At 46.0% G+C, this 21759-nt stretch overlaps 1 protein-coding gene across 1 annotated transcript; it reads left to right on the top strand.

The window, feature by feature from the left end:
• Positions 1–492: 492 nt before the first annotated feature.
• Positions 493–21264, top strand: LOC139424052 (IQ motif containing K). The gene is made up of 9 exons (XM_071175741.1): positions 493–584; positions 686–813; positions 923–1073; positions 1458–1555; positions 1929–1981; positions 2244–2321; positions 2598–2682; positions 14663–14777; positions 18533–21264. Exons 1-9 carry the CDS (start codon positions 533–535, stop codon positions 18844–18846), a joined length of 1074 nt encoding a protein of 357 aa, XP_071031842.1. The 5' UTR covers positions 493–532; the 3' UTR covers positions 18847–21264.
• The last annotated feature ends 495 nt before the right edge of the window (positions 21265–21759 follow it).

Raw genomic sequence — 21759 nt, 5'->3', positions numbered from 1 at the left:
GATGAGTAGGATTTTGTTTTCACAAGCTTTCACAACATTGATTGCTTTTGATTTTTTTTAAAAAAATGCTTTATCTGCCTTCTCAATGAAAACTAGTTAAATTCAAACATGTATTTCATGAAAAATACAATTTTATGGACGATGCACCGTGCTGCCTTGTTGACAACATGACTGAGCGGCTCAGATTACTGTTTGATTTGAGATGGCGCGCCTCCCTCCCCGCTTTCGCCCGATTATGATTCAACCTGAGCCAGCGTAATAAAACTCCCTCTTTGGTTCCGTCTGAGTCAGCTGGAGCTGCTGCCCTCCAGTGGCTGACGTGGAATATTTTTTTTTAGGAAAAGCCCCTGCGTGTTTGCCATTGGTTTCTTTTAAAGACTTGTTGTGCCGTTATACGTATTTTCTAATGGTGTTTAAAATTCGTTTTTTTGTGGCTAATCAAAAATATTATTCGTATATATTTTTAAACCGGAAGTACGAAGATACGTTTTTCCATGACAACCAGCGACGCGTTCTTAGCAACTGCTTCAGAATGGCAAAAATGATTGGTGCTAAGAAATCATTGTGGCAACAAGTCTGTGAAGGTAAGGTATGCTTCGCTTGAGAGTTAATTGTAAATACCGGTATGCATGTTGTCGACTAAAATATAAATAAAAATGGCGTTTTCATTGTTGTGTGCAACCAGAATATGAGTCGGAGCAGCCCAGTCCACCCAGCGCTGCTTGGACAGACAGTGGTTCAGTGAGCACTCATGTCTCCCAGTACAGCGCCAGCAAGCACTCTCCTGTCTTCTATGGTCTCATGGCAGCTAAGGTAAGGCAGCCAACAATAATTGCACTTCAGTAAATACATTCAAATTCAACAATTCATTTGTAAAAAGAAAACGATATGTTTGTCTACATGGTGCTGTATGGCTTTCTAGGTTACTGTGGATGATGATCCTGTGAAGCATGTTGACCCTCTTCTGAGCCACCCTGCCCTTGCTGGATACTCTGTCTTGGACAAACCTCCATCCTCCTGTCACAGACAGCCTCTGACCACACACCCTGCATCCACTCCCCAGCTCCATCAACGTGAGTTTCAAACCACTTAAAACTGTAGCTTCTTTGTATGTGCTAAACATAGTATTGCCTCTGCCAAGAGGTCTTGACGTTTATGGCACAGGAAGTAGACTAGTGTCCTGTAGCCTCAGTGTTTCTGGTGCAAGACCCGATACTGCTTTCCCCCCTCAATCGCTATACATAATCTATGCTTTTATCAGGAACAATACTTTCCTGTTTAATTAGCTCTCTAAGCATAGTAGATGATAATAATGTTTCAAGTCTGTCTTGATTTTACTCCCCAATAATAGTACCAAAACAATGTTTTAGGCTACAGTTGGAGTGAAATGTCCCTTTGCATGGCAGAAAGGCCACTCTTACCCCACTTGTGTTGATCCATTCCCATGTCTGCCCCAGGCCCAATCACCCAGTTCCTGGAGGGGTCCGTGTTCCCAGTGCTACTGCCTGGACTGGAGGCCATGCTGAGAGAGGCCCAGAGACAACACTGCCTGGAGGTACTGGCACTAGGCCTATATCACACGATAACACTAACATGATATAATGGCAATTTACTAGATATCAATGTGGCCCTGCAGAACACTACAGACCACCAAACTAGAATACATTACAGTATTTTAATAGTTTGCTTCTCCTGACTGTACTACATAAACGACTTTGAATTATAGAGTGACAGGATGTATGATCACCTCTTCTGAAATATTGTCTCTAACATGAATCCCGACACCCAAAACTAGTACTAGGACTTCTTTAATACGACTTCAAGCACTGATTATACTATGATAATGATGATTATACTGTAGCCTACTTCTGTAGAGCTCTGCAGATTATTACAGTACAGTAACACTGTCATCCTTTTACCTGTTTAAGAGGAAAAGAACAGCATTCAACGCTTGTGACTTCCTAACTGAGTGGCTGTACAAGTAAGACTGCCTGCATGCCCCCTTTGCTCTCTTCCATTCTCAGTTGATTTAGTAAAAATCTTTGACAATGTCTCTGAACTTTCTGCCACCTCTTTATCTTCTGAGTGCTAAGCCATTGCTTTTACCATAAAAAAAAAAGTCTGTCTCTAAAAATGGATTGGTGTTACGCAACTATGACTGGAGTTTGTCTTTGTGTGAAACTAAGCTTAATATTCTGTCTGCTACGGTCTGTTCCAAAGCCTTTTCTTCTCTCTCACTGCAGTCGGAACCCCCGCCGGCAGGGACAGGCCCCTGTGGACTTCCATGAGATCCCATTTGTCAAGGACTGGCTCAGGATACAGTGAGATGCAGGAGACTTAATAAAGTGTATACGCAAACATAACACAGAGCAAGAAAGTCATCTCAGAAATCACATGAAATATGTATGCATGTACACACACACACACACACACACACACACACACACACACACACACACACACACACACACACACACACACACACACAGTGACACAAACTTGCACCTTAGGCTGATGCTGCCCTTATGAACAGAGGTGACTCACACGCGGCCCTCTCCTCTCTCCATCCCCTCCTCTCTTCTCCCTCCCTCTCCCAGTCCCAGGCCTCCCATCCCTCTCTCCCTACTGCTGTCAGACCAGCATGCTGCTGTTCTCATCCAGTCCTTCTGGCGGGGCTATACTGTGAGTGTTGTTGACAGTAAATTAAAGGTCACTGTTATTTTAGATGAGAAATATTCTTGTACCATTTTAAAGGGTGTCATTGCACGGTGTGTAAAGGGTTAAATGCTCCACTGTCCCCTATTTTGCTGTGTGTTTGTTAGTGTGTAAGCGTGCATGCTTATGTGTTTTTTTATTTATTTTTATTAATTTATTTAACCTTTATTTAACCAGGTAGGCTAGTGTTACGGGTGGGTGTTGCCATCGTGACCAGTGAACTGAGATAAGGCGGAGCTTTACCTAGCATGGACTTGTAGACGACCTGGTGCCAGTGGGTCTGGCGACAAATATGTAGCGAGGGCCAGCCGACTAGAGCATACAGGTCGCAGTGATGGGTGGTATAAGGTGCTTTTGTAACAAAACGGATGGCACTGTGATAAACTGCATCCAGTTTGCTGAGTAGAGTATTGGAAGCTATTTTGTAGATGACATCGCCGAAGTCGAGGATCGGTAGGATAGTCAGTTTTACTAGGGTCAGTTTGGCGGCGTGAGTGAAGTAGGCTTTGTTGCGGAATAGAAAGCCGACTCTAGATTTGATTTTAGATTGGAGATGTTTGATATGAGTCTGGAAGGAGAGTTTACAGTCTAGCCAGACACCTAGGTACTTATAGATGTCCACATATTCTAGGTCGGAATCATCCAGGGTGGTGATGCTAGTAGGGCGTGCGGGTGCAGGCAGCGAACGGTTGAAAAGCATGCATTTGGTTTTACTAGCGTTTAAGAGCAGTTGGATGCCACGGAAGGAGTGTTGTATGTTCTTTTACGTGCATGCATGTGTGTGTATTATTGTGTTCAGGCGTGTGCATTTTCAGGAGCTGGCCAGTGACCCCATATGAAACAAATATATTGTGTAATCCCATTATTTTCTGGCTACAGCGTGATTATGTCATCAGTGATGCACTGCCTAATTCCTTCCTGTGTGGGTGTTCTTGAGTGCTCTGTTCTGGATAAATATAGACACTAATAGCTGTAAGTCGCTCTGGTTAAGAGCGTCTCATAAATTACAAAAAATGTAAACTCACACACACCCATAGAGACACTTCTAATCAGACAAGTCTCTGTCTCGTCTATCTACTAGACACTGTTGTTGTCTGTTTATGATGTAACCACAAATGACCCCTTTTTTACACACAAACACCAAAACAAAACTCATCCCTGCGACTCCAGCCAAAAATCTCCTCATTGTCAGTGTAAATGATTAAGGATCGACGATGCCAGCTGTGGTTTAGATCTGTCATGTCCAAACAGGCTCTGCTCGAGTGGGCTTGAAGAAGCACTGGGGTGGGCAGAGTAGAGCATGAGAATGTGTCCACGTGTCCCTGTGTCCTGTTCTGCCAGTGTGGCCAGAGGTAGGCAGTATTGGATCTCTTGTGTTATCTCGCACTGTAATTGGTTGTAATTCCTCTCCTCAACAGGAGGTGGCGGTAGTGAGCCTGTCCTCATTGACTCCCTGTGTTTATCCTGCTCTAACTGAGGTGAGGTTCAATAGGGCGAGGGATAGAACAGCAGACTCTCCCCACTAGAAGTTTAGGGAGGGAGTGGAGAGAGACGGCTTGGAAGGCTCTGCTAAAATGCTTTTTCAGGGATGATTAGAGAGGAAGTGAAGGAGAGGAACACTGTTAGTGCTGTTTTATGGGCTTGGGCCAGCCCAGAACTGGGTCCGAGGGGCCAGCCCAGAACTGGGTCCGAGGGGCCAGCCCAGAACTGGGTCCGAGGGGCCAGCCCAGAACTGGGTTCAAGGGGCCAGCCCAGAACTGGGTCCGAGGGGCTGGCTGTTTGATGTACAGCCATGTTTGTGTCTGTGGATAATGGGGATCTGGGACTAGATCTTAACTAGGGCGTAGTGGTTAACCCTCCCAACTCACATACAGGGCCTTCGGAAAGTATTCAAACCCCTTGACTTTTTCCACATTTAGTTACGTAAACAGCCTTTTTCTAAAATCTACACACAATACCCCATAATGACAAAGCGAAAACAGGTTTTTAGTAAACATAAATACCTTATTTATATAGGTATTCAGACTCTTTGCTATGAGACTCGAAATATTCCATTGATCATCCTTGAGATGTTTCTACAACTTGATTGGAGTCCACTTGTAGTAAATTAAATTGATTGTACATAATTTGGAAAGACACACACCTGTCTATATAAGGTCCCACAGTTGACCGTGCATGTCAGAGCAAAAACCAAGCCGTGAGGTTGAAGGAATTGTCCGTAGAGCTTCGAGACAGGATTGTGTCAAGGCAGCATTGAAGGTCCCCAAGAACACAGTGGCCTCCATCATTCTTAAATGGAAGAAGTTTGAAACCCCCAAGACTCTTCCTAGAGCTGGTCACCCGGCCAAACTGAGCAATCGGGGGAGAAGGGCCTTGGTCAAGGAGGTGACCAAGAACTTGATGGTCAATGACAGAGCTCTAGAGTTCCTCTGTGGAGATGGGAGAACCTTCCAGAAGGACAACCATTTCTACAGGACTCCACCAATCAGGCCTTTATGCTAGAGTGGCCAGATGGAAGCCACTCCTCAGTAAAAGGCACATGACAGCCAGCTTGGAGTTTGTCAAAAGGCACCTAAAGACTCTCAGAACATGAGAAACAAGATTCTCTGGTCTGATGAAACCAAGATTGAACTCTTTGGCCTTAATGCCAAGCAGCATCACATATATATATATATATACAGGTATATACAGTGCCATCATGCTTCAGAGGAGTGTGTGTGTGTGGGTGGCTCAGCGGGGTGGAAACAGTGTATGTGAAGCTTTTCAGCAGACGTCAATACTATTTTCCTCTCGTTCTCACCTCTAGCCCTTTATCCATCATACTCATCCTAATCCTTCCTCTCTCATTCAGTCTCCCTTACACCATACTCTCCTGTTCCTCCCCCCTTCCCCTGACTATCTCTCTCTTCCTCTCTCATTCAATCCCCCTTACACCATACTCTCCTGTTCCTCCCCCTTCCTCTGACTATCTCTCTCTTCCTCTCTCATTCAATCCACCTTACACCATACTCTCCTGTTCCTCACTCCCTTCCTCTGACTCTCTCTTCTTCTTTCATTCAATCCACCTTACACCATACTTTCCTGTTCCTCCCCCCTTCCTCCGACTATCTCTCTCTTCTTCTTTCATTCAATCCACCTTACACCATACTCTCCTGTTCCTCCCTCCCTTCCTCTGACTATCTCTCTCTTCCTCTCTCATTCAATCCCCCTTACACCATACTCTCCTGTTCCCCCCTTCCTCTGACTTTCTCTCTCATTCATTCCCCCTTACACCATACTCTCCTGTTCCTCCCTCCCTTCCTCTGACTATCTCTTTCATTCAATCCCTCTTACACCATACTCTCCTCTTCCTCCGACTATCTCTCTCTTCCTCTCTCATTCAGTCCACCTTACACCATACTGTCCTGTTCCTCACTCCCTTCCTCTGACTATCTATCTTCCTCTCTCATTCAGTCCCCCTTACACCATACTCTCCTGTTCCCCCTTCCTCTGACTCTCTCTCTTCATCTCTCATTCAATCCCCCTTACACCATACTCTCCTGTTCCCCCTTCCTCTGACTCTCTCTCTTCATCTCTCATTCAATCCCCCTTACACCATACTTTCCTGTTCCTCCCCCCTTCCTCCGACTATCTCTCTTCTTTTTTCATTCAATCCACCTTACACCATACTCTCCTGTTCCTCCCCCCCTTCCTCCGACTATCTCTCTCTTCCTCTCTCATTCAATCCCCCTTACACCATACTCTCCTGTTCCTCCCCCCCTTCCTCCGACTATCTCTCTCTTCCTCTCTCATTCAATCCCCCTTACACCATACTCTCCTGTTCCTCCCTCCCTTCCTCTGACTATCTCTCTCATTCAATCCCCCTTACACCATACTCTCCTGTTCCCCCCTTCCTCTGACTTTCTCTCTCATTCAGTCCCCCTTACACCATACTCTCCTGTTCCTCCCTCCCTTCCTCTGACTATCTCTCTCATTCAATCCCCCTTACACCATACTCTCCTGTTCCTCCCTCCCTTCCTCTGACTATCTCTCTCATTCAATCCCCCTTACACCATACTCTCCTGTTCATCCGCTTCCTCTGACTATCTCTCTCTTCCTCTCTCATTCAATCCCCCTTACATCATACTCTCCTGTTCCCCCTTCCTCCGACTGTCTCTCTCATTCAGTCCCCCTTACACCATACTCTCCTGTTCCCCCCTTCCTCCGACTGTCTCTCTCATTCAATCCCCCTTACATCATACTCTCCTGTTCCCCCCTTCCTCCGACTGTCTCTCTCATTCAGTCCCCCTTACACCATACTCTCCTGTTCCTCCCTCCCTTCCTCCGACTGTCTCTCTCATTCAATCCCCCTTACACCATACTCTCCTGTTCCCCCTTCCTCTGACTATCTCTCTCTTTCTCTATCATTCAATCCCCCTTACACCATACTCTCCTGTTCATCCGCTTCCTCTGACTAGCTCTCTCTTCCTCTCTCATTCAATCCCTCTTACACCATACTCTCCTGTTCCTCCCCCTTCCTCCGACTATCTCTCTCTTCCTCTCTCATTCAGTCCCCCTTACACCATACTCTCCTGATCCTCACTCCCTTTCTCTATCTCTCTCTTCCTCTCTCATTCAATCCCCCTTACACCATACTCTCCTGTTGCTCCCCATCCTTCCTCCGTCTATATCTCTCTTTCTCTGCCTCACCCCTTTCTCTTACTATCTCCCTCTTTCTCTCTCACTCACTTGGCTGAGTTATGTAACCTGCTTGACGCAGCGTTGACTGCAGAGGAGGGGTGTGCGGGTGCGTGTGTACGTGCATTTGTGTGTACCCCTCCCTCCCTCACCTCTTTCATTGACAATATGTGTAGTTGTTACCAAGGATGAATGGTCGGCATCAGAAACACACATTGATGCCACATAGCAGCCAGTATATCACACAGCAGCCAGTATATCACACAGCAGCCAGATGTCACACAGCAGCCAGTATGTCACACAGCAGCCAGTATGTCACACAGCAGCCAGTATATCACACAGCAGCCAGTATATCACTCAGCAGCCAGTATATCACACAGCAGCCAGTATATCACACAGCAGCCAGTATGTCACACAGCAGCCAGTATGTCACACAGCAGCCAGTATATCACACAGCAGCCAGTATATCACACAGCAGCCAGTATATCACACAGCAGGCAGTATGTCACACAGCAGCCAGTATATCACACAGCAGCCAGTATATCACACAGCACCCAGTCAGACAATGTTATTGTCTCTCTGAGCAGCACAGGGAGATGCTAGGCTGAACACTAGAAAGAGAGATGCTACGACACAACATGTTATGTAATATACTTAGCTAACACACCGTAGCCATAGCCCAGCTAGCCATAATCCTCCATCCTTTAACTCCTGCTAGGCACAGTGCAGTACAGTACTGGAGGTACACTTCAAAGTGTAAACTCCTCTTTTCACAGTCCCCAAATCCAGAACAAATTAAAGACAGTGTACAGTATTATATAGAGCCATTATTGCATGGAAATCCGTTCCATCTCATATTGCTCAGATAAACAGCAAACCTGGTTTCAAAAAACAGATAAAGCAACACCTCACGGCACAAGGCTCTCCCCTATTTGACCTAGATAGTTTGTGTGTATGTATTGACATGTAGGCTACGTGTGACTTTAAAACATGTTTGATGTAGTTCTGTCCTTGAGCTGTATTATGTCATGTTTCCTGTTTAGTGTGGACCCCAGGAAGAATAGTTGCTGCTTTCGCAACAGCTAATGGGGATGTTAATTAGGCACCAAACAGAAGAAAAGGGACTGAAACAGCGAAGGACTACCTGCACTCACCCAATAAGAAAAGCTTCCCTTTCAAAACGTTTTGCTATGGTTTGCCCTAATGAATATGACCCTGCTCTAACCATCCGGAAGCCTTAGCCAGCAGATGCACTACATAAGCCCACTACAATGATCAGTGGAGGCTGCTGAGGGGAGGATGGCTCATGATAATGTCTGGAATGGAGTCATTGGAATGGTATCAACCATATGGAAGCCATGTCCTCCCTTCAGCAGCCTCCACTGACAGAGATACACTACATAAGCCCACCACAGAGATATATTACATAAACCCACCACAGAGATATATTACATAAACCCACCACAGAGATATACTACATAAACCCACCACAGGGATATATTACATAAACCCACCACAGAGATATACTACATAAACCCATCACAGAGATATATTACATAAACCCACCACAGAGATATATTACATAAGCCCACCACAGAGATATATTACATAAACCCACCACAGAGATATATTACATAAACCCACCACAGAGATATATTACATAAACCCACCACAGAGATATACTACATAAACCCACCACAGAGATATATTACATAAACCCATCACAGAGATATACTACATAAACCCATCACAGAGATATACTACATAAACCCACCACAGAGATATATTACATAAACCCACCACAGAGATATATTACATAAACCCATCACAGAGATATACTACATAAACCCACCACAGAGATATATTACATAAACCCACCACAGAGATATACTACATAAACCCACCACAGACCACTCAAGGCATTGCAATGGTGAGTTAAACAGTATTGTGGTCAAAGGAGACCAGTAATAAATAGCTTTCCAATTAAACAGTCAATGGGGCTCAGTAGTGTGGCCATGCAGAGAAAGAGAGGGCTTTTATGGTCATAGATAGATGCCTCTAGGGTTCTGCTCCGTAGAGCCTACCCCCACTCTCAGAGATTTACAGGCACGGACTCAGTACCTAGCCCAGTCCAGCCCAGGACATCTCATAGCCCAGCACAGCAGAGCTTAGTCCTAGCCTACCCCATTCCAGTCCATAGTCAGTTCTAGCTTAATGCCTAGCCTACCCCAGTCCATAGTCAGTCTAGCCTATAGCCTAGCATAGTAGTTTAGCTTGTTCTAGCCTATAGCCTAGCCAAACCCAGTCCATAGTCAGTCTAGCCTATAGCCTAGCCTAGTAGTTTAGCTTTTTCTAGCCTATAGCCTAACCTACCCCAATCCATAGTCAGTCTAGCCTATAGCTTAGCCTACCCCAGTCCAGTCCATAGTCAGTCTAGCCTATAGCCTAGCCTAGTTGCTTAGCTTTGTCTAGCCTATAGCCTAGCCTACCCCAACCCAGTCCATAGTCATCTACCTCTCTCTGTACTTAGATTGTGAGTAGCTAGGTACTGCTGTGCCCTATACTTACTTTGTTAGGGCTCTACATTGCGACCATTTTACTGGCATATGCGCCTAAATATTTTGCTGTGCGACCTGGAATTTTAATTTAGGAGCACCAGTGTGCCTAGAAAAACATCACCCAGATAATTGTTGTAATGATCTGTACGGCAGCACCTGAGTGCCATGGAGAACACACTGAGCGCAGAATCATGACAAAGAAAACGTCTTGTTACCTCAAATATTTTGTTGTGTGCTCCTAACATTTTTTACTCACACATGCTCCTTGTAAAAAGAGGCAGCATAGAGCCCTGTGTATGACTGTGGGGTGTAGGCTTGGGTGACCCCCAGTATTATCCCTGCATGCCCTGGCATGGCCTGGTAGTGGTGCCACCACTATCAGTGATGAATTCACAGAACTGTGGGGACATAGAAATAAAATCTGTAGAACAGACATCCCCATTCAAGTCAAGACTCCACACCTGTTCTAGCAAATAAATGTCTATGTGAGGCAAAGCTGTTGAAGAGAGATTTTGCCCATAGAGAACTAGGTCTGTGATTCCAGATTAGTGATTGGAGGGATGTTAGTTGACTTGCATTAGACCAGTGAGCTAGTGAAAAGCTAATGGTAGACAAGCCATTATGAGGGGCGGACAATAAGAACACAAGGGCTGAGTTTGCCTTATAACCACAATGAACACTTCTCTAATCTGTGTCTAGCCATCCCTCCCTATAGGCTTATAGTACACACTACATAGGGAATAGGGTGCTGTTTGAGACACAGCCAGTGATGCAGTGAGGAACCACAAGGCACTTAGATGAACCCTGTGTGGCTCACAGGAAGTGCAGTACCCTGAGGCAGAGCGTGGTTCTTCCTCCTCGCCATCCACCCCTACATTCCTCCATGGCCCGGCTCTGCTGTAGATGAATCAAATCAAATCACATTTTATTTGTCACATGCACCGAATACAACAAGTGTAGACTTTACCGTGAAATGCTTACTTACAAGCCCTTAACCAACAATGCAGTTCAAGAAATATGGCTCAGAAAATATTTGCTAAATAAACGAAAGTAAAACATTTGATAAAAAGTAACACAATAAGATGACATAACAATAAGGAGGCTATGTACAGGTGGTACCTGTACCGAGTCAATGTGGGGGGTACAGGTTAGTCGAGGTAATATGTACATGTATGTAGGGGTAAAGTGACAATGCATAGCTAACTGACTATGCATAGTAGCAATGTAAAAACATATGTAACTAGTCTGGGTGGCCATTTGATTAATTGTTCAGCAGTCTTATGGCTTGGGGGTAGAAGCTGATCCGGAGCCTTTTGGACTTAGACTTGGCGCTCTGGTACCACTTGCCATGCAGTAGCAGAGGAAACAGTCTATGACTTGGGTGACTGGAGTCTTTGACAATTTTTTGGGCTTTCCTCTGACACTGCCTATTATATAGGTCCTGGCTGGCAGGAAGCTTGGCCCCAGTGATGTATTGGGCCGTACGCACTACCCTCTGTAGATGCCGAGCAGTTGTCATACCAGGCAGTGATGCAACCGGTCAGGACACTCGATGGTGCAGCTGTAAGGGACACATGCTAAATCTTTTCAGTCTCCTGAGGGGGAAAAGGTGTTATCGTGCCCTCTTCACGACTGTCATGTTGTGTTTGGACCATGATAGTTTGTTGGTGATGTGGACACCAAGGAACTTGAAACTCTCAACCCGTTGATGTTAATGGGGGCCTGTTCGGCCCGCCTTTTCCTGTAGTCCGGGATCAGATCCTTTGTTTTGCTCATGTTGAGGGAGAGGTTGTTGTCCTTGCACCACACTGCCAGTTATCTGACCTCCTCCTCATAGGCTGTCTCATCGTTGTCGGTGATCAGGCCTACCACTGTCGTCGTCAGCAAACTTAATGATGGTGTTGGAGTCGTGCTTGGCCACATATTCGTGGGTCAACAGGGAGTACAGGAGGGGACTAAGCACGCAACCCTGAGGGGCCCCAGTGTTGAGGATCAGCGTGGCAGATGTGATGTTACCTACCCTTAACACGGGGGCAGCCCGTCAGGAAGTCCAAGATCCAGTTGCAGAGGGAGGTGTTTAGTCCTAGGGTCCTTAGCTTAGTGATGAACTTTGTGGGCATTATGACCAGCCTTTCAAAGCACTTCATGACTACTAATGTGTGTGCTACGGGGCGGTAGTCATTTAGGCAGGTTACCTTGGCATTCTTGGGCACAGGAACTATGGTGGTCTGCTTGAAACATGTTGGTAGTACAGTCAGGGAGAAGTTGAACATGTCAGTGAGGACACTTGCCAGTTGGTCTGGGCATGCTGTGAGTACACGCCCTGGTAATCCGTCTGCCCTGTGGCCTTGCAAATGTTGACCTGTTTAAAGGTCGGCTACGGCAAGCATGATCACACAGTCGTCCAGAACAGCTGGTGTTCTCATGCATGCTTCAGTGTTCAGGATGAAGTAAAGTCTCTGATCTCAGACTCTAATCCCCTTTCCTCTCCGCTTTATTCTTCTCCTCTCTTCTCCTCCCTTTTCTCCCACAGACTTGGTCAAGAGCTCTGCCTCAGCTAGACCACCTGACAGAGAGAATGACACTTGGAAGGTGTGTGTGTGTGTGTGTGCATCTGCGTATCTTTGTGTCAGGTATTTATGTGGGTGTTTGTGGTTTTGCATGTGTTTTATGCTGTGTGTGTGTGCGTGTGTGTGTGTGTGTGTGCGTGTGAACAGGTTTTCTTGGGAAGACTTTGACTTGTAGCGAGGATGCCAGTGGGGATTAAGTTGGATGGGGTCTCACTGTGCGTTTGGTGCTTATGCTGTGTGTGTGTGCGCGCTGTCTCGCTCATTTATATAATCACGTTTGAAATGCCCATCCTTCACACATACCCAGGGGAGGGACAACTCACTCACGTGTTCAACTAAAATACACACAGACACACACATTCATCCTGACATGCACACCAAAGTACACAATACACACATACTCAAAAGATTATTAGGAAAGGCGCACTAATGGTTTGACACACAAAAACACTCATCCGTATGTAATGAAACAGACACGTGTACAGACAGACATGATGCAGTGCTAAACTGAATCCATGATGCACTTCAGCCATAACAAACCTCATCCTGGTTAACTAGCTATCTGCACTGATTTACACAGACACTCCCATCACCCATCCCCTTTCTTCCTCAAGTGCCATACCGACACACACACATGCATGCGCACACAAACAAGACAGACTGCCCCCCTCCTGACCCTCACCCCTCATTTCCATCTCTATGGTATCTCCCGTCAGCAGAGGGGGTTGTGCTGCGTTCTGACACCCACTGAATAAACCATGGATCCCCTACCCCCCTTCACCCCAATGCCATGGTACGGCCTTACGTAACAGGCCCACTTTCACAGCCACACACTCACATTTAGACTGCAGCTAGCTACGGCTAACCACTAACTAAGGCTATTCTGGGGAGAGAGATGGAGGAGGGGAGAGACCGGGGGAGGGGAGGCTGAGGAACAGGAGAGAGATGGAGGAGGGGATAGACCGGGGGAGGGGAGGCTGAGGAACAGGAGAGAGATGGAGGAGGGGAGAGACCGGGGGAGGGGAGGCTGAGGAACAGGGGAGAGATGAAGGAATGGGAGCAAGGGGTGGGAGGGTGAGAGGAGGCAAAGGAGTAGAGAGAGGGGAGGGTAGAGAGAGTGAAAGGAGGGATCATGGGAGGAGGGGAGAGATATGTAAAAGGGACACACTGGGGAGAGGGAGATAGAAATGGGAGCAGGGGGGAAGGGTGAAATGCAGGAGGGAGAGGCAAGAAGTGAGGTGGAGAAGAGAGAGGAGGAGAGGATGGAGAATGGTATAAAAGAAAAGGGCAGATGGGAACAAGGAGAGGAGGTAAGAGAGTGGCAAACAGGAGTATGTCTGGGATAGAAAGAAGATATGAAGAAAAGAGTGATCAGATAGACAAACACACTGATGATCAGCCAGACAGACAGACAGAGTGATAGGATGAGATAGTAGAGCGAGAGATATTTAACTTTCCACTCTGGAACAACATCAGTAGGAGGGGTGAGAGGAGAATGGAGAGCAGGAGAAAACGGGTGAAGAGGGACTCTGAGACATAAAGATCTAGTCAGAGTGTAGGAAAGAGGGGGGCTGGGAGAGAGGAGGATTCAGGGACATGTTCTATTCAGCTACCCTGCAGCAGCTATTTGGAACCTCCATTGAAAGCGTTGAGGCCACACAGAAACACAGGGAAAGACCTCGGAAAGGCTCCAGGAACAAACATGCTCTCTCAGTATTCTGGATTTAGTCCCACCATCCACATTATCATCTGCATTATTATCCACATGATCATCAACATACAATAGCTGAAAGACCTGGCACTGCCTTCAGTTTACTGCCAAACACGTTGTTTTATCAACACGGGAATCCGCATGAATGTTAGTACTGCTAAACTACCCATCCTATTGCCTGCAGCGAACAGTACACACACACACTGCTGTATGGTATTCTGGAGGAAGGAATCTTTATTCAGGTGTGCCAGCCAGTGTGTTTCTCCTCCAGCTGCTCCAGATTAAAACACAGTAGGATTCTACCAGAGAGGATCTGGACCATCTAGAGGATACTGCCTGTTTTAGTTTGATTGACAATGTGGATTCAATCAAGGTCAAACACAAGAATAGTCATTACAACTGTTTCCGACCGTGTGTGTATGTGTGTATAGGTGCGGGCCCGTGCAGATGTGCAGGAGCTGCGCCAGTGGCAGAGGGAGCTTAGAGAGGATAACCGTGACATCACCAAAACAGTCCAAGAATTCTGGGCTCAGCAGGAGAGCCGGGGTGAGTGAACACACACACACACACACACACACACACACACACACACACACACACACACACACACACACACACACACACACACACACCTGAGGTAACTGACAAAATAATGGAAACAGTTGAGTAAATCAGGTAGGGATGGGCACGCTTATTCAGATATTCAAATGTCCGAATGTGCATTTTTAGTGTATTTTAACAATGAAAAGGCTTTGTCGAAATGTAATTGTCTATGAGACAATGCTACACACAAGGATATGCCATGACATTTGACATTTTTAATTCAATAAAACTATCTTTTGAATGTAGTTTTATGACATAAAGTACATACCATAGTAGCCTACACGGGTTTCACGTGTGTGTTATTGTCGGCCAATCAATGTGGCACCATCTACACTCAGTGGCTCCGTGTGTAGTAAGCAACGTGGGAGATCTCTAATCAATGCAAAATGGAATTAAAATGACAGAATTTAGTTAGTTAAATGAGAAGGAGTAGGCTACAACTACCAGAAACCATCAGGTAAGCTGTTGTTTAATCTGAATGGAGTTGCTGCTGAGGACAGAGCGAGAGCGAGGGAAGGAGAGGGAGAGAATGAGTGCAGGAGAAGGAGGGGGAAGAAATATGGGAAGTGAAGGAGACAGAAGAGAAAATGTCTGCAGGGTTCAGGATGTCTTTGTGACACAGAGGGAGGGGAGGGGGACTGCACACATCTTCAGAAGGAGATGGAGGCAGGAAAGAAGGAGAGAGAGAGAGAGTGAGGGAGATGAAAATGTCAGCGCGGGTGTGTGTGTGTGTGTTGGGGGGCGCGGGGTAACATCAAATGACACTGTCTTCTGTAAGGATTATCCTACTGCAGTGTGTGTGTGTGTGTGTGTGTGTGTGTGTGTGTGTGTGTGTGTGTGTGTGTGTGTGTGTGTGTGTGTGTGTGTGTGTGTGTGTGTGTGTGTGTGTGTGTGTGTGTGTGTGTGTGTGTGTGTGTGTGTGTGTGTGTGTGTGTGTGTGTGTGTGTGTGTGTGTGTGTATATAAATATATATAGTGTAGAGCAGCTGGGAATTTAGGCCCTATTCCAGAGAGAAAACCCTGAGCCCTTAATGGCTGACTGGCTGGCATTCCTGGGAGAACGACACAGCTCTGTCCTTGACAACACACACACACTTTACAAATATGCACACACACACACATAACCACATGCTCAATACATACAGAAGCACAGATTACAATGCACATACATGCACAGAATATCTCCGTCACATACATACAAACAGATATGCTTAAACATACATACACACAGGCAGATGTTTTAACAGCCCTGCACATAGCACGTCTACATTTTGTTTTAGACACACACACACTCCACTCACACACACACACACTGACACATCGGTCTTTTCCACATGACCACCACATTGAGGCACGCATTCCAAAACGACAAAGGCACACACACCACACACATCCAAATAGCTGTGGAGCAGCGAACATTCTTACACTTCCTGGTACACGACACTCCTGCTGCGTGAAGCGAGTGCTGACCTGACATTCCAGCAGGGGGCCTGGGGAGGCTGCGGGAGCACAGAAACACACCTGACCTTATGTTCTCAATGGAGATGGAGAGGGACCTCTCTATCGCTCAGCATCAGCACCTGTTGTCAATGGAGACCTCTCTCTACCTCTCAACAGCAGCACCTGTATACAGTATTCTCAATGGGGAGGTACTTCTCTCTATACCTGACTACTGTGTTGTCAATGCAGACCTCTCTACCTCTTCAACATAAGCACCTGACTACTGCATTCTCAATGGAGAGCCCTCTCTCAACATCACCACCACAGCATTGTACAGTACTTGTGTGTGAGAGAGACAGAGAGATGCATATAGAAAGATGGGAGGAAGGGGTAGATGGTAGAGACAGAGAGAGACTTTGCTGGGCTGTTTTTGCTGAAGTTGCAGTTTGTTTGTTGTTGTTGGGCGAAATGAACCGAGAGCAGAGCAGCATACAGTGCAGAGTGACGAATGACACAAACCACAGGACCGAGAGAGAAGAGGGGGAGTGTGAGAGAGATGGAGCAGAGAGAGAGAAAGACCTGAAAGAGAGGCAGAGGAAAAGAGAGAACTTGAGATGGGAGAGAGAGAGGAAGAGCGAGACATGAAAGGAGAAAATAAATGGCAACTGTGTGATGCAGCTGCTGCTGCCAGGCTGATCTCATCTGACCCAGTACCATACCATACCCATTCACCATTACACACTTCACAGGCTGATCTCATCTGACCCAGTACCATACCATACCCATTCACCATTACACATTTCACAGGCTGATCTCATCTGACCCAGTACCATACCATACCCATTCACCATTACACACTTCACAGGCTGATCTCATCTGACCCAGTACCATACCATACCCATTCACCATTACACACTTCACAGGCTGATCTCATCTGACCCAGTACCATACCATACCCATTTACCATTACACACATCACAGGCTGATCTCATCTGACCCAGTACCATACCATACCCATTCACCATTACACACTTCACAGGCTGATCTCATCTGACCCAGTACCATACCATACCCATTCACCATTACACACTTCACAGGCTGATCTCATCTGACCCAGTACCATACCATACCCATTCACCATTACACACTTCACAGGCTGAAACACAAGCACTGGAAATGGCCTAAAAACCTCACCGGCTGAAACATTTCATGACCTCGCCATTAAGGCGGGGACGGTCATGGAATTTTGGATGAGGGTTATTGGTCAGCCAAATGGCCGTGGTCACGTTCTAATCATTAGAATAGCACATTTTCTCCTCTACTCCGCTCCTGACTGCATGGGCTGCTGCTGCAGTGAGGGCGACTCGTTTGCTACAACACCTTGCTTGTTTCAGCAAGGAGCAACACAGTTTCATCACGTTGTAAAGAGTCCGACCAGTCAGCTGTTCGTTCCACACAAACACTTGGTTATGGTGGTTATGGAAATGACTTTAAAAACTTCACCGTCTGAAACATAAGCCCTAGAAATGACTTGGATTGAAACATTATCACTGGAAATTGACTTAAAGACATTCTGAAACATAAGCACTGGAAACAAGCAGGAAAAACCTTCATACTGAGGCGGTCTCGACAGGGTTCTCAGACATGGCCGCCACAGGTCAGGTCAGGCCTGGAGGTCAAGTGTCAGCTGACAGGTGCAGAGCTCAGCACCACATTTATCTATCTCCTCGTGTCCTTGACCTCGTGTACCATGTGAGGAATGTATCTCTGATGACGGTTCAGTGAGCACGACAACATAACAAAGCTAGCTATCCCACAGCTCGATAACTCCACAACAGGGTTGGGGTCAATTCCATTTAAATTCAGGATGTAAACTGATATTCCAATTCGAAATAAAACATTTTTCCATACTTTTTGGGGTAAAATTTTCATTTGCTTCCTGTTTACTTGATTGAATTGAAATGTAACCCAAACGCCATCATTAACCAGTGTAAACATAGCAAACCATCATACACAACATTGTGTCTGTGACGTCTACAACACAAATTCATTTCTCTCTCTCTCTTTGTTTGAGTATTGTAACTGGCCAAATATAAAGAACTCAATTCTATTCAAGAAAGCTTTGCATCTATGATGTCACGTCTATTGTCTATTACTGAGGCTAACAATAGAACAGGCCTGGCAGCTGTCAAACCTCTGAATCGTGTGTGTTTGTGGATAAACTGTATGTTTGGTTTATTTTGTTTTATTCTTCCCTAGTGAGCTCGGCCCTCAATGACCTCAGGGGGGACTCCACCACCCCTCAGACCCCTCAGCTCGGTGGTGGGTACTCCAACTCAGACGTGTCCATCCAGGTGGTCTCCCCCACCCCCCAGAGCACCGTGTTCCACACCCCCACCTCCCAGATGAGTCCTGAGAGCACCGAGTCGCTGACCCCCAGCCTGCAGGGAGTAGAGGACCTGACCAGGGAGGAGAGGACACTAACTGACTCACTGACCCTGCCCGAGGCTGCTGCCGTCACTGCTTTAGCCACCGCTATGGATACCTTTTCCCCATCCTTAGGTAGCCACTGAAAGGCCATAGAGGCTGAGGCAATGTGTGTCCCAAATGGCACCCTATTCCCTATACCAGAGCTGCCCAATCCTGGTCCTGGAGGGCTGAAATACAGTGGCTTGCAAAAGTATTCACCCCCTTGGCATTTTTCCTATTTTGTTGCCTTACAACCTGGAATTGAAATATATTTTTTTGGGGGGGGGGGGGGGTTGTATCATTTGATTTACACAACATGCCTACCAATTTGAAGATGGAAAATATGTTTTTATTCTGAAACAAACAAGAAAAGACAAAAAAAACTTGAGCGTGCATAACTATTCACCACCCCCAAAGTCAATACTTTGTTGACCCGCCTTTTGCAGCAATTACAGCAGCAAGCCTCTTGGGTTATGTCTCTATAAGCTTGGCACATCTAGCCACTGGCATTTTTTCAAGTTGGATGGGTTCCGCTGGTGCAATCATTAAGTCATACCACAGATTCTCAATTGGATTGAGGTCTGGGCTTTGACTAGGCCATTCCAAGACATTTAAATGTTTCCCCTTAAACCACTCGAGTGTTTCTTTAGCAGTATGCTTAGGGTCATTGTCCTGCTGGAAGGTGAACCTCTGTCCCAGTCTCAAATCTCTGGAAGACAAACAGGTTTCCCTCAAGAAATACTTTCTATTTGGCACCATCCATCATTCCTTCAATTCTGACCAGTTTCCCTGCCGATGACTAACATCCCCACAGCATGATGCTGCCACCACCGTACTTCACTGGATGGTGTACTCGGTGTGATGAGAGGTGTTGGGTTTGCACCAGACATAGCGGTTTCCTTGATGGCCAAAAAGCTCAATTTTAGTCTCACCTGACCAGAGTATCTTCTTCCATATGTTTGGAGAGTCTTCCACATGCCTTTTGGCGAACGCCAAACCTGTTTGCTTATTTTTTTCTTTAAGCAATGGCTTTTTTCTTGACACTCTTCTATAAAGCCCAGCTCTGTGGAGTGCAGGCTTAAAGTGGTCCTATGGACAGATACTGCAATCTCCGCTGTGGAGCTTTGCAGCTTCTTTAGGGTTATCTTTGGTCTCTTTGTTGCCTCTCTGATTAATGCCCTCCTTGCCTGGTCCGTGAGTTTTGGTGGGCGGCCCTCTCTTGGCAGGTTTGTTGTGGTGCCATATTCTTTCTTTTTTTATATATAAGGGATCCATGGGATGTTCAACGTTTTGGATAGTTTTTATATCCCAACCCTGATCTGTACATCTCCACAACTTTGTCCCTGGCCTGTTTTGGAGAGCTCCTTGGTCTTCATGGTGTCTCTTGCTTGTTGGTGCCCCTTGCTTAGTGGTGTTGCAGACTCTGGGGTCTTTCAGAACAGAACATATACTGAGATCATGTGACAGATCATGTGACACTTAGATTGCACACAGGTGGACTTTATTTACCTAAATATGTGACTTCTAAAGGTAATTGGTTGCACCAGATCATATTTAGGGGCTTCATAGCGAAGGGGGTGAATACAGATGCACACACCACTTTTCCGTTTTTGATTTTTTGAAACAATTTTTTTTTTTAATTTCACTTCACCAATTTGGACTATTTTGTCTATATCCATTACATGAAATACAAATAAAAATACATTCAAATTACAGGTTGTAATGCAACAAAATAGGAAAAACGCCAAGGGGGATGAATACTTTTGCAAGGCACTGTACTTCTGGTTTTCATCCCCTCTTTCTAATCAGGGACTAATTCAGACCTGGGACACCAGGTGTGTGCAACAAACTACCAGGTAGAAACTAAAACCAGAAATGTTTTGTGTTCCAGGATTGGCCCTGCCCTATATAGTTGACCAACTACCTGTCCCTCCATATTGTTTGTGTGGCTAGGTACCTTGCCGACTACGCCAACTGGTCAAAAGTAATACACCTTACAGGGAATAGGGTGCTACGGCAGAACATGACATGTACATCATCAATGTTATATCAACATCACCACTTTTACACACTATTACTGACACACTACTGATGAAGAGCATAGGTTACACACTAATATTAGAAACCGTATCGATACGTACTGTAAAGATGACTAGACACTGGTAGTCACTAGCACAATGGCTTTGCTTCTAATCACCTCTCCTCCACAGCGCATAGAAAGGTACATATATTTCCTGTATTTGTCACTTCCTTTTTCCACGAACAAGGTGATAATAATGCTTCAGCTCATGAAACAGACAAATGTTCCCACTCAAAACAGGAATTTAGGGCAGAGAAAAGGATAAGAGCAGATGAACAGAATAGCACATTCTTTTTCCACCTTAGCCTTGTGTCCTGCAAGTCAGGAAGCTGAATGACCCTGTTGATGGAAAGAGGAAGCGAAAGTGAGATCTGAGAAGAGTGATCTCTCGGTGACTGAGAGCAAGCGGATAAACAGGACAGCAATAAAACACTGAAAATGACAAGATAGAGTGTGCTGTACTTTACTCCCTCATGGACCTTTTAGAGACCATTGACATTCCATTGGTTTTGAGAGTGCAATTCAGTGTATTGGCATTATATCCACTGTTATATGTCTGAGTGACTTACCTGCAGAGACCCTGCTCATGAAGACCTCACAGTTTTCAATTGGACCAAATCACAGAGCAGAACAGCAGGTTGGCCCTGTGATGGACAGCTGCGGGTCCAATCATGACGCAGCAGCCCCCAGAAGGCCCAGGCCAGGGAAGGGAGAGAGATGTATCTCAGTCAGTAGGTAATTGGATGCCCGGGGCACAGCTGCCACTGGGTTAGGGTGAGGCGATAAAACAGCTCATTTCATTTCGAGGACATTTGATAGGCCTGAGCAACCAGCACTCCACAGTAGAGCTTGGCTGGCTGGCCGGAAACAGTGGGTTCTGTTGCATGGTGAAACTGGATCACATAGCAGTGGGAAGGTAGCATTAGCCCAGCAGGTA

This window comes from Oncorhynchus clarkii, chromosome 13 (assembly GCF_045791955.1).
Source record: "Oncorhynchus clarkii lewisi isolate Uvic-CL-2024 chromosome 13, UVic_Ocla_1.0, whole genome shotgun sequence".
Classification (NCBI taxonomy): Eukaryota; Metazoa; Chordata; class Actinopteri; order Salmoniformes; family Salmonidae; genus Oncorhynchus; species Oncorhynchus clarkii.
This window is presented reverse-complemented; position numbering and strand designations above follow the sequence as displayed.